Source organism: Poecilia formosa, unplaced genomic scaffold (assembly GCF_000485575.1).
Source record: "Poecilia formosa unplaced genomic scaffold, Poecilia_formosa-5.1.2 Scaffold6, whole genome shotgun sequence".
NCBI classification, from domain to species: domain Eukaryota; kingdom Metazoa; phylum Chordata; class Actinopteri; order Cyprinodontiformes; family Poeciliidae; genus Poecilia; species Poecilia formosa.
This window is the reverse complement of record NW_006799945.1, coordinates 2914156-2924602: the sequence shown is the minus strand read 5'-3', so window position 1 is coordinate 2924602 and position 10447 is coordinate 2914156. Positions and strand designations below refer to the sequence as shown.

Below are 10447 nucleotides of genomic sequence, written 5' to 3'. Positions count from 1 at the left end.
TGTATACAAACATATGAATTTTTATTTAAATATATATATTTATTTTAATTCTATTTTTTTCCAGTTCGGTTGAACAAGGCTCTGTGTGTTGGTTGAAGCGTGGGATGTTGTTTCATAACCTAAACCTGCTTCAAACTTCTCAGTGTCTTGATTTCTGACCTGCCTGCTGTGTTGCTCTGCCTTCACAGAACAGATGAATTCACAATGAGATCACATTACAGAAATGTGGAGTCCGTTTGATAATTATGCGTTTTTCAACTTGTGCTGGATTTTATGTAGGGTCATGATCATAAAAAGGGGGTGAATAAAAACTCATGCCACACCATTCAGATTTTTATTTGCTACAAATTAAAGAAAGAAAACTATATTTTTTCCCCTTCCACTTCACATTTGCGTGTTACTTAGTCTTGGTCTGTCACATAAAATCCCCCAAAAACTTCATTTTAACTTTGTGGTTTTTAACGTGACATTGTTTTTTTAGTTTTCAAGCTAATTTAATTTATCTCTGGATTTTTGTTTGCCGGTGGGAATTTTCATCGTTGCTGCACTCTTTTAATAACGGAACAGTTAAATTACCGTTCGAGAAAGCCAACAGAATTATGAGTGCTGAAGCTGACATTTAAGTGTGAGCTTATTCAGCCACCCGTCTGTTCAATTTTATAAAATATTCAGCTCAATCCATTTTTTTCTGACTCTGGTAGTACTCAGCCATGTGGATATTCATACACACACAGACGTGCTTAGCACTTAGTCATCAATGATGTTCGCTGAGGCGCTTAATTGTGTGTTTTTTGTTTTTTTTTACCTTATGCAGAAGCCCCGGTGGAAGCTTTTCCTCTGAGGATTACATTGCAGCTCATATCCCATTTTCACCTACACAGAAGTATTTGAGTCTAATGCGGCGTTCCCTTTGCTCTTATCCGTTTGTCAGGGTGTACATCGTCACATGGAACGTGGGATCAGCCGTCCCACCAGATGACATCACGTCTCTGTTCGGACCAAATGTTTCAGATGGGAGCATAGACATGTTTATCATCGGGTAAGCAAGTATTTGTGGACGCCTCAGCAGTGCCAGCGCGACAGCAGTACATGCCCACTCAGTCATCTGTGGTTCTCTCCCCTTACAGTCGCTGTCCTTTTTTTTTTTTTTTTTTTTTTTTTTCAAATTAAAGTTCAGTTTTTGGTTGTTTTAAACATTTTCTTGCTTCTGTCACCATCCAGACTCCAGGAGGTTAACTCAATGATAAACAAGAGGCTGAAAGATGTTCTTTTTTCAGACCAGTGGAGTGAGCTTTGCATGGACACGCTCAGTCCCTTCGGATATGTTTTAGTAGGTGCATCTGTCATTCTCCGCATCCTTCTTTGTCTGATTGGACAAAATGTGATGGAGTGTTTTGTCACCTTCCTCATCTGTCCAGGTGGCGTCACAGCGAATGCAAGGAGTGCTTCTGCTCGTTTTTTCCAAAATCTGCCATCTTCCGTTCCTCAGAGGTGTGCAGACCCAGAGTACACGGACGGGACTCGGAGGATACTGGGTATGAACGCCGACGTGTCACCGCGACCCTGCACAAAATCGGTTTGGGGTTAGGCTGCACACAGAAGTCAGGCCTGTGCTTCGTCCTGCCGGCAGCTGCATGCACGTGCGGGTGAATATGTCAGTGTGTGACCTTCCTGTGCATGTTGATGTCAGCATCCCCCGCTGGCTGCTGCTGCTGCTGCTGCTGGTGCAGTCACCTTCTCTTTGAGGTCAGTGCAGCAGCAGGCTGTCTGGCTCTCTGATGCTGTGGCTTGATGTCAGACAAAAAACAAAACAAAAAAAAAAATAGAAACACTTTGTCCCCCAGCACAGATCTGGTTGATGTGCTATGGTTGTCCTTTTAGGTCTCTATTAAAATAACACTCTCTTGTTGTTTCAAAGGGGAATAAAGGTGGCGTGAGTGCAAGAATGACGGTGTTCGGCCACCCGGTGTGTTTTCTGAACTGTCACCTGCCGGCTCACATGAGAAACTTGGAGCAGCGGATGGAAGACTTTGAAAGCATCCTTCAGCAGCAGCAGTTCGAAGGCGGGACTGCCACGGGGGTCCTGGACCATGAGTGGGTGGTTTTACCTATTAGTCATGCTTATTCAAGTGGAATAATTACACAGCATACAGTTCCAATCATTAACTATATATTTGACCTTTCATCTATGGCTAAATTGTTAGTGTTCATTTAAATTACTTTCAAGAACAACCCACACTCCATTTGGAGAAAAGTTTTAACGTAAAAAAAAAAGATTCAGTTTTTGTCTGATGCAAGTTGTATGTAATAATAAGTAGGTGTCCAAACAAGGTATCAAAAACCTGACTTTGAGCTGGATGATCGAGGATTGAAGGATTAAAAATTAGGTCAGTGGAAGGATAAATGCCAATCCAATTATTGTGTGGATGAACAAAAAAATTCATGTCCAGTAGAAACATTTCCAAAACAAAATTAATTGCAATTGTTGGTTAAAAAAAGAGAACAGTAATCCGAGTTGTTAAGCTGCTCATACCTGAGTAAAACAGATTAGCTAAATCTTTTTAAATGATCTTATTAAAAAAAGATCAATTACAAATCTGGTATTCGTGAAGTAGGTTGCTAAGCATTTCTCATTACTTTATTTTTGCTTAGTATTATCAAACAACAACAGTGGAAACAAAAGTCTAACCCCATTAAAAGCATTTAAAACCACTTACAGCACCACTTTTACAAGGAGTTAGGAGTGACTTTAATGTTTCTACAAAGTGAAGGTGCTGCGAATCATTGTTTTGTCAGTTTTGTTTTCCTCTCACCTACACACAGTCATATTGCAGCCAACTCTCCCACATGCTGAAGCTACACACATAACAAACAACTCAGGGGAGATTTAGGCTTCAGAATAATTAAACTCAAAGGAATAAATGTCCAGGGTGGCATAATGGAATCGTGCGTAATGAATAATAAAAAATAATTCACTACCCTGTCTGGCTATTCATACATTTAGCAAGCCACTTATTACCACTCAGGAAACTTACATTTTCCTCATATGCAGTTAAACCATCAGTAGTTGATAAATCGCCGATTGGCCACAATCTCAGAATATAAAACCCAAATAAAAACATTAATGTTTTTATTTGGGTTAAGAAAATCCACTTAGTGACTGTTCAACTGAAGAGTTTAATTGCTTTTCTTAAACCACTCTTAAATTATTTTATGATCTGTTAATTGTATGCTCTTATGAGTTTTTATCTGGTTTTGTTCTTATATGACTTTTAAGATGTATGAATTATATGCAGCGTTTTTATTTACTCCGTTTAGTATACTGTGAAAAGGCCTTAATCTACCTAAAAAAAAAGGGACTTTATTTTAATGGACTTTTTTGGTAAAATAAAGGCAAAGTAAAGCAAATAAGAATTAGAAAACCAAAAATTAACTTGCTTTCTGAGATATCTTAAATTTAACAAAGACATACTTTAATAAAATGAATATATTACTTAATAATACGACACCATTATCTGTGATGCAAAGGTATTTCAAGACTATTCTTTGTGTTTGCAGTGTTGTGTTTTGGTTTGGGGACCTAAATTTCCGTATTGAAGACTACGACATCCATGTGGTGAAATGTGCCATTGAAAGCAGCAAGCTGCCTCTGCTATGGGAACGGGATCAGGTGAAGAAACTTCATAATTCAAAAACAGAAGCATGGATTCTTCTGGATGGGTTGTATGTTGATTGCAGCCAGCAGAGGGAGCTATAGCTCTAATTAAAGGAAATAGAAAGTCTGCCATTCTCTTTTTCTTTTTCTTTTTCTCCAGCTCAACATGGCTAAAAACACAGAGTCCATCCTGGAGGGCTTCATGGAGGGACCGCTCAAGTTTCCACCTACATACAAGTTTGATGTGGGAACCCACACATACGACACCAGGTCTGCTCATACAGAGTTTCTTTATCCAAAATAAACCCTTAATAAGATTTTTTTTTAATCTCATTAAGAGATTTCAGAAAAATCTATTAATGAGGTTGATTTTGAGTCTACGATGTGAAAATATGTGGGCAAATGTATCCAGTGAGAAGGAATAAATCAGAAAAAAAATGTCTTAGAGCAGTAGCTTGAAGACTTAGCAAACCAGCAACCTTCATCGGAATTTAAAAGAGCAATATCCAGTCTGCCTGTAACTCATCACAAGAAGGAAAGACTTGACTTTTGACAAAAACTGTAATTCTCAACACTTAAGACTTTGGCAGGATTCAGGTAGATGTTACAACTCCTCCTCCAGTTCTGACCAGCATTGTTACTCTGGTTCCAACCAATGTCAGCGATCTTTATATCGCTGACATATATTCTATCAATGTTTAGTCATTTACTGATTGTGCAAGTCTTTTCTACACATAATCAGTCCATATTTTACTAGAGTCCATATTTACATTACATATTTTGTCAAGAAAGCAATCCCTTATTTGCCTAAAACAGGGTTTTGATTTTTCCATCCATATATGTAAATTCCTCTTGTTTTTTTGTTTTGTTTTTTTTTTTGCTTCAGAAAATAGCCTTTTAAAATTACTTTTCCATTTTGAAACCCTAAATAAAGACTGATCTTGATTTAAGTCCCATATTCATTTTGTTCTCTGTAAAATATAATATCTGCCCTTGTATTTAAATACGTCAGCGCTAAGAAGAGAAAACCCGCCTGGACAGACCGCATCCTGTGGCGCCTTCGTCGCACCGGTTCCCCCGTTCCTACCCACAATGCATCTTTGCAGCGGGGTCTGACTTCCTGGCTGGGCGGAGCCACTAAAGTGATACAGCATAAGTACCAGAGTCACATGGGCTTCACCATCAGTGACCACAAGCCTGTTTCCTCACTCTTCTCCCTGCAGGTGAGGCCACGTCTCTTTTTACTACAACACATTTTGGCGATTGTAGTTCGTGTATTTTAACCTTCATACTATAGTTCCCATTCAGGGTGGATCTACCGCTGGTGGAGCTGCAGGTAAATAAGGAGTGGTGCAAAGCATCAGACGCCACAGTCAGATTCACTGTTGCTTCAACATATCAGCGCAGTTCATGGGACTGGGTGGCAATATACAAAGTAGGTCATAAAGAAACTCATATCAAAACGCTGACACTTGTCTTCCAAGCTTTGCCAACACATTTCTCACCGAACAGGTGAGATTCAGGCATCACAAGGATTATCAGGCGTACGTCTGGGCCAAAGGAGAGCATGCCACACAGGTTTGTTGAGGACTGCAGCTCCTGAAGACGACTTCCTTTAAAAGTTAAATGTGACTCAGAGCTGACTGGGGTCATTTTCATAGGTGACGTTCTCAGAAGAGGATCTGCCGAGAGACGACTGTGAATACATCCTGGGTTACTTCAGTAATATCATGAACAGCATCGTCAGTTTGTCTTCGCCAGTTCAGGTAGCAAAGTTTTATCATTATAAAATTACTGTTACGAGGTATGCAGTGTACAATTCAACTTTTTACATCTATATGATGAAAATTAACACAAAACCAATGTAGCTGAATTAGTTTAATTTATTCACCTTGTTTACCAGATCAGAGTTTTTAAGAATGCTTTTTTCTTTTCTATCAACACAATGGTCTTTCCTTAGCATCTCAGTCACTAACATCAACTAGAAATGAAAATGAAAGTCAGTTCAGATCAAACCTTATTCTTGTTAAAATATCTCAAAGTCTAGATATAAATCAAATAGTGGCAAGACTTTAAAAAATGGCATTTACAGACACTTTCCATCCAAACTGACAAAGCTTAAGCTATTTTTCAAAGAAGAACTGACAGATTTTTTTAGTCTGGACTGAGTAAAGCTTGTAGAGACCCGAAACTGTAATTGCAGGTAATAGTGCCCAACATACATGCATACTATATCTCTTTTCTTTGTAAAAAAAAAAAAAGTTGAAAAGACTGTAAAATTTACTTTACTCTTCACAATTAAGAACTACCTTTTGACACAAGTTCCCATAAAATACACTGAAGTTTGTGGCTGAAACAAATTGTGAAGAAATTCAAGGAGATTAAAACCTTTACTTCCTTTAACAATGACCTTCTCCTCAATCCTCCGCCCTCCACAGATCAGGATGCCTGTCCTCAGCCCCACTGTGTGCCGCTCAGACAGCTCCAATGTCAGCTCTGAAGATGACAGCACCATGGTTCTGCTGGCTCCAAACTCCCGCAGTCCAAGCCCGAAAACTGGCAAAAGGCATCACCGTCATCGCCGCAGTCGCAGCCCAGCCGTCCCCGCATTGCCCTCCAACCCCCTCCCGGCCTTGCAGGGCCTCAGCCTGTGTCCTCGCTCCAAGGAGAGCCAATCACGAAGCCGCTCGCCGTGCTCTGCCGCTAAGAAGGAGCGCTTGGTCTCCCCCGACACTGTGCCGTCCCCCACCATCAGCCCCCTCAGCCCTCGCAGCCCCGTGTCTCCGGGCAGCGGGGTGACGGCGCCGGAGGCCCTGATTGTAGCCATCTTAGGTGAACACAGTCCAGCTCAGGTCAGCCCCACTGGGGTCAAACAGATTGGGAAGCAAGTCGAAACAGACAAACGAAAGACTATAAAGAGGTAAAATAGGGAAAAAAATTACATCCACAATATCATGATCTGACCTGAGGCGAGCTGAGAGAAGCTGCACCTTTATCGACTCTCATGTAGTTTGCAAACATTCCACGTTGCAGCGTCGTGGTTTCCCGTTAGAGAACCTATCATCATCTCATACGACTCTGTGCTGTATGTATATCTTTGAGTGAAGAATGTGAGCAAACTCTAAATGTTCTCATGAGCTCAGAAGTGATGAATGTAAAACCAAAGTCTGCAACAGAAATGACCAGCTATCACTGAAAGCAATATGGATCCATGCTTGGTATCAAAATAATGACTCTGAACCAGTATTGATGGTATTATAGTTCACATCTACGACAGGACGCGTCTGTGTGAGTCAGAGTAGTGTAAGCTTAACTCATTCATTCAAGTGTGCAAAACCTGATTTTAGCTGTGTGCGACTTGATCCGTGCAAACGTTTAGTTTCAGTGTGCAATCGACACACAGAGCATTGTGTCACCTCAGTCTTAAATTGTAATCCTAAACCAATGCTCTTATTGTTCTTAGCAGCTTTGTGAACACAGCCTCTGCTCCTCAGAGCTGGTTTCTGACACCCAATGTTTTCCATCCAGGACAGAATGTTGTGTGATTGTGCAAATAAAATGTGAACAAATAAACAATAACTAATCAAAAATGATTTGATTCGCTCTCCTGATAGTACAATAACCATGTGTGTTTTTTGCACGGTGATGCTTCCCTAAGCAGCAGCATTCTGAAAAAATGAACTTTTTGACATATAAACATCTATTTAAAACGTATTCACTGTACCACCTTTATTTTCTCATCTTTTTTTTCAATTAATCTTATCCTCTTCTATAAAAATGAGAAAGTTCTAAGTTAATCAGAGCCAGTACCTTCTCTCCTCATATTTGTTTTGCTGGAGTCGGAACACGCCCCTCAGCACCACATGGTCCAGCCGGGGCTCTGCATCAGTTGGCTGTAAGCAGTGGACTGTGGGAGTCCAATAAATACAGCTCCCTGCTCCATTATCGTCCACTCAGCTGGCTGCAGCCGTGGTTGTGTGTCGGTAATAAACCCAGGTGGTGAAGGCTGCTTTTGGTGTTACAGTCTCCCTCCCACCCCCAGCCCCGGCTCTGCAAACAGGACTCTGCTGCTAGCTTAAACAAAATGAACGGCCACCTGAACGGTTTTTACAGCGACTCGCCTCATGATGAAGACTGCTTTCTCTTCACCTCCGAGTCAGTCGGAGAAGGTCACCCTGGTAAGTTTTAATATGTTTGTGCAAAGCGCCGTCCATTTTACTGACCCAAATAATTAGCCTAGCATCCTGTTAGCCTCTCAAACAAGGTCATGTGGCTGATTGTTGTGAGCTTGTCTGCCCCGGATTATTGTCAAGCTCGATATGCCAGTTGTTTTATGTGAAATAAAATGTCTTAAAAATCTGAATTGGTTATAAAGTTTAAGCAAAAATGAACGGGTTAAACAAAAAATGTGATTAAAAATGTGTTTGAGCAGAAAATTAGATAAAGCTGGCTTTGTGAGCCGCTACATCGTTTCATCCAGCTAAAAGCTAAACTGTTAGGCAACTCTCATTGTGCTTTTTGCAGGAGCGAGCTTCACACAGTGTACTTTAAGAAAGCTTTGTAACACTTTTATGCTGGGAAGCTGTATTTTTAGACCGATGGTAGGCTCCAGTTTGTAGCAGCACTGTGGCTACGTGCTGAAGCTAACATGTGTCAGGACTTGTGGTGCCTGTCAATCACATGTTCTCTTTAGTCTGTTTTTGGCACGAGAATAAGAGTTGTTTCATGGCTTCAAAATGTTTTATCTAACTTTGATTAGATCCAGTTCAACATCTATACAACATGGACTGAGTACCTTGACTTTGAGTTGGGTATATTGGGGGGGGAATAACTAAATGTAACAATTTTTTTCTGTGTTGGTTTTGATAAATGTTACCATTCGGCTTCAAATCAGCCTAGTTTCAAAGCTCGTATCTGTTTAAGTACAAACTTAAGGAACAAATTAAAATAAGCAAAAACTTCATAACTAATAAAATCAATTTTAAAAGTGCAAATATATTTGAATAAAACTGGTTCACATTCTCTACATCTTCTTTGCGTAGCAGAGCAAAAAATCTAAATAAGCTAAATATTTAGACTAGTGTAGTATTTGACAGATGCTGCTGTGTTTTACAACATGCACCTTTCATAGAAGGTTTACAGAAAAAGGCAACATGATGATATTAATAAAGATATGGTTTTTGAACATGCATTTTGCGAATGCAAGTTGTGGACCTGTTGCGTCTCTCTTTTAAAACACACCGGCTCTACCGCTAAGAATAATAGGCTTACCTCTACTGGACAGACTATCTGCCCATCTGTGGGTGTAAAGAATCCAAATCAGTGAATATTTTTTATTTGACTTTACATTGATGAATATTGGGTAAAATGACCTGCAACACATCCAGGCGTATTTGGATTCTTTCAGCTTAAATTTGCCACCAAAAATAAATCTTTGAAATGTTTACAATTTCACACACAACACAATGGTTGGTGTCACACAGATCTGACTGGATCTAGAGATGAGATGGTTCAGGCTGGATTAGCTCATCCCTTTGCTAATCTGTAGGTTCATTTTGAATCCATGCTTTGCCGTTTCAAATATCTGCCTGAAGTTTTAATTCTTTTACAGATGAATAACCACTGAACAAGCTGCTTTTAATTGCATATTCTGTGAGTTTTGGATGAAACCTTTCCTTTTCTTGTGGTTCTGATCTTTGTTTGGACCGGTTGACTTTTATGAAAGATGACAGATCAAATAAAAATTACCCCGAGGGACTTTTCTGCTGGTAGATAACATTTATTGGAGTCACATAACCACGTTTTCTTGACATGCAGAACTAGTAGATTATAGATAACTGCATTATATTGTCGAAAAGCAGAAAGTACACAGCATAACAGCAACAGGCTACTGCCATCAGATGACGCTTTTTCAGGTAAACACACAGATAAGGGACTGCTGCGTCATGTAAGAAGAACTCGTGCAAATATTGAGATGGATGCTGAGGTTTACTGGAGAAAGGTTAATGCTGACATCAGGCTCATCTGATTTATATGCAAGTAATTAAATAGATCTGCTTCATTAAAATGCTTTTATTTATTAATAGTTTAATAAAGGTTGTTATGGTCTGGCTCTTAAACCATAACAAATAAAAGGGAACACAACCTAATAAAACAAATTAAAGTGTTATTACAGAAAACATTGAGCTGAGACTTTTCATCTCCTGCAAATGTTCTTACGCTTTTCCTCTTACGTTGTTCCCCCACAGATAAGATTTGTGACCAGATTAGTGATGCGGTGTTGGACGCTCACCTGAGACAAGACCCTGACGCCAAAGTAGCATGTGGTGAGTAACCATAAAGGCTGCTCTTTAAGGGTGAACTATTGTATTTCCTTGAACAGGTTAGAATATGTCTATGGATAGAAAACGTTTTCATTTCTGCTTTTGTGCAAAATCATTGTATAACGAGATTTTAGTCTAACCAGTTCTGCCTGTTAACCGTCTTAGTGCCTCTTGTCACTTCATATCCAAACAAGCAAACAGAATCACAGATATACAACTGTACATATTTGAAAAGCAGAAGTAGTCTCCTGCACAACTAACAAGAATGCATAAAGTGGTTTCTTTATGCAACAAAACACTTGTTTATTCCAGCAGCCATTGTACAGTACATAAATCCAGCTGGCCAAATGTGCAGGAACCCTGCTGGGGTTGCTGCTGATTAGTGAGATTAAATTCGGAAGGTTATTGAAACCCATCTTTTTCCAGACCCAAATTATTGCCAAAAACCAGCTCTTTTAGTTTATATATA

General features: G+C 39.7%; 2 protein-coding genes across 2 annotated transcripts in view; both read left to right on the top strand.

Annotated features, from left to right (window-relative positions):
* The window catches only part of inpp5ja (inositol polyphosphate-5-phosphatase Ja), a 10740-nt gene extending 3492 nt beyond the window's left edge, over positions 1 to 7248 (top strand). The window contains exons 4-14 of the mRNA XM_016679302.1: positions 932 to 1039; positions 1222 to 1330; positions 1419 to 1535; positions 1919 to 2094; positions 3559 to 3670; positions 3816 to 3925; positions 4668 to 4878; positions 4953 to 5090; positions 5168 to 5233; positions 5317 to 5421; positions 6094 to 7248. Of these exons, the coding sequence (XP_016534788.1) occupies positions 932 to 1039; positions 1222 to 1330; positions 1419 to 1535; positions 1919 to 2094; positions 3559 to 3670; positions 3816 to 3925; positions 4668 to 4878; positions 4953 to 5090; positions 5168 to 5233; positions 5317 to 5421; positions 6094 to 6579 (1738 nt within the window). The 3' untranslated portion in view covers positions 6580 to 7248. The remainder of the gene's footprint in view (positions 1 to 931; positions 1040 to 1221; positions 1331 to 1418; positions 1536 to 1918; positions 2095 to 3558; positions 3671 to 3815; positions 3926 to 4667; positions 4879 to 4952; positions 5091 to 5167; positions 5234 to 5316; positions 5422 to 6093) is intronic.
* A 262-nt stretch (positions 7249 to 7510) lies between these two features.
* mat2aa (methionine adenosyltransferase 2Aa) overlaps positions 7511 to 10447 on the top strand; it is a 10338-nt gene continuing 7401 nt past the window's right edge. Inside the window, exons 1-2 of the mRNA XM_007567345.2 lie at positions 7511 to 7833; positions 9904 to 9981. Of these exons, the coding sequence (XP_007567407.1) occupies positions 7740 to 7833; positions 9904 to 9981 (172 nt within the window). The 5' untranslated portion in view covers positions 7511 to 7739. The remainder of the gene's footprint in view (positions 7834 to 9903; positions 9982 to 10447) is intronic.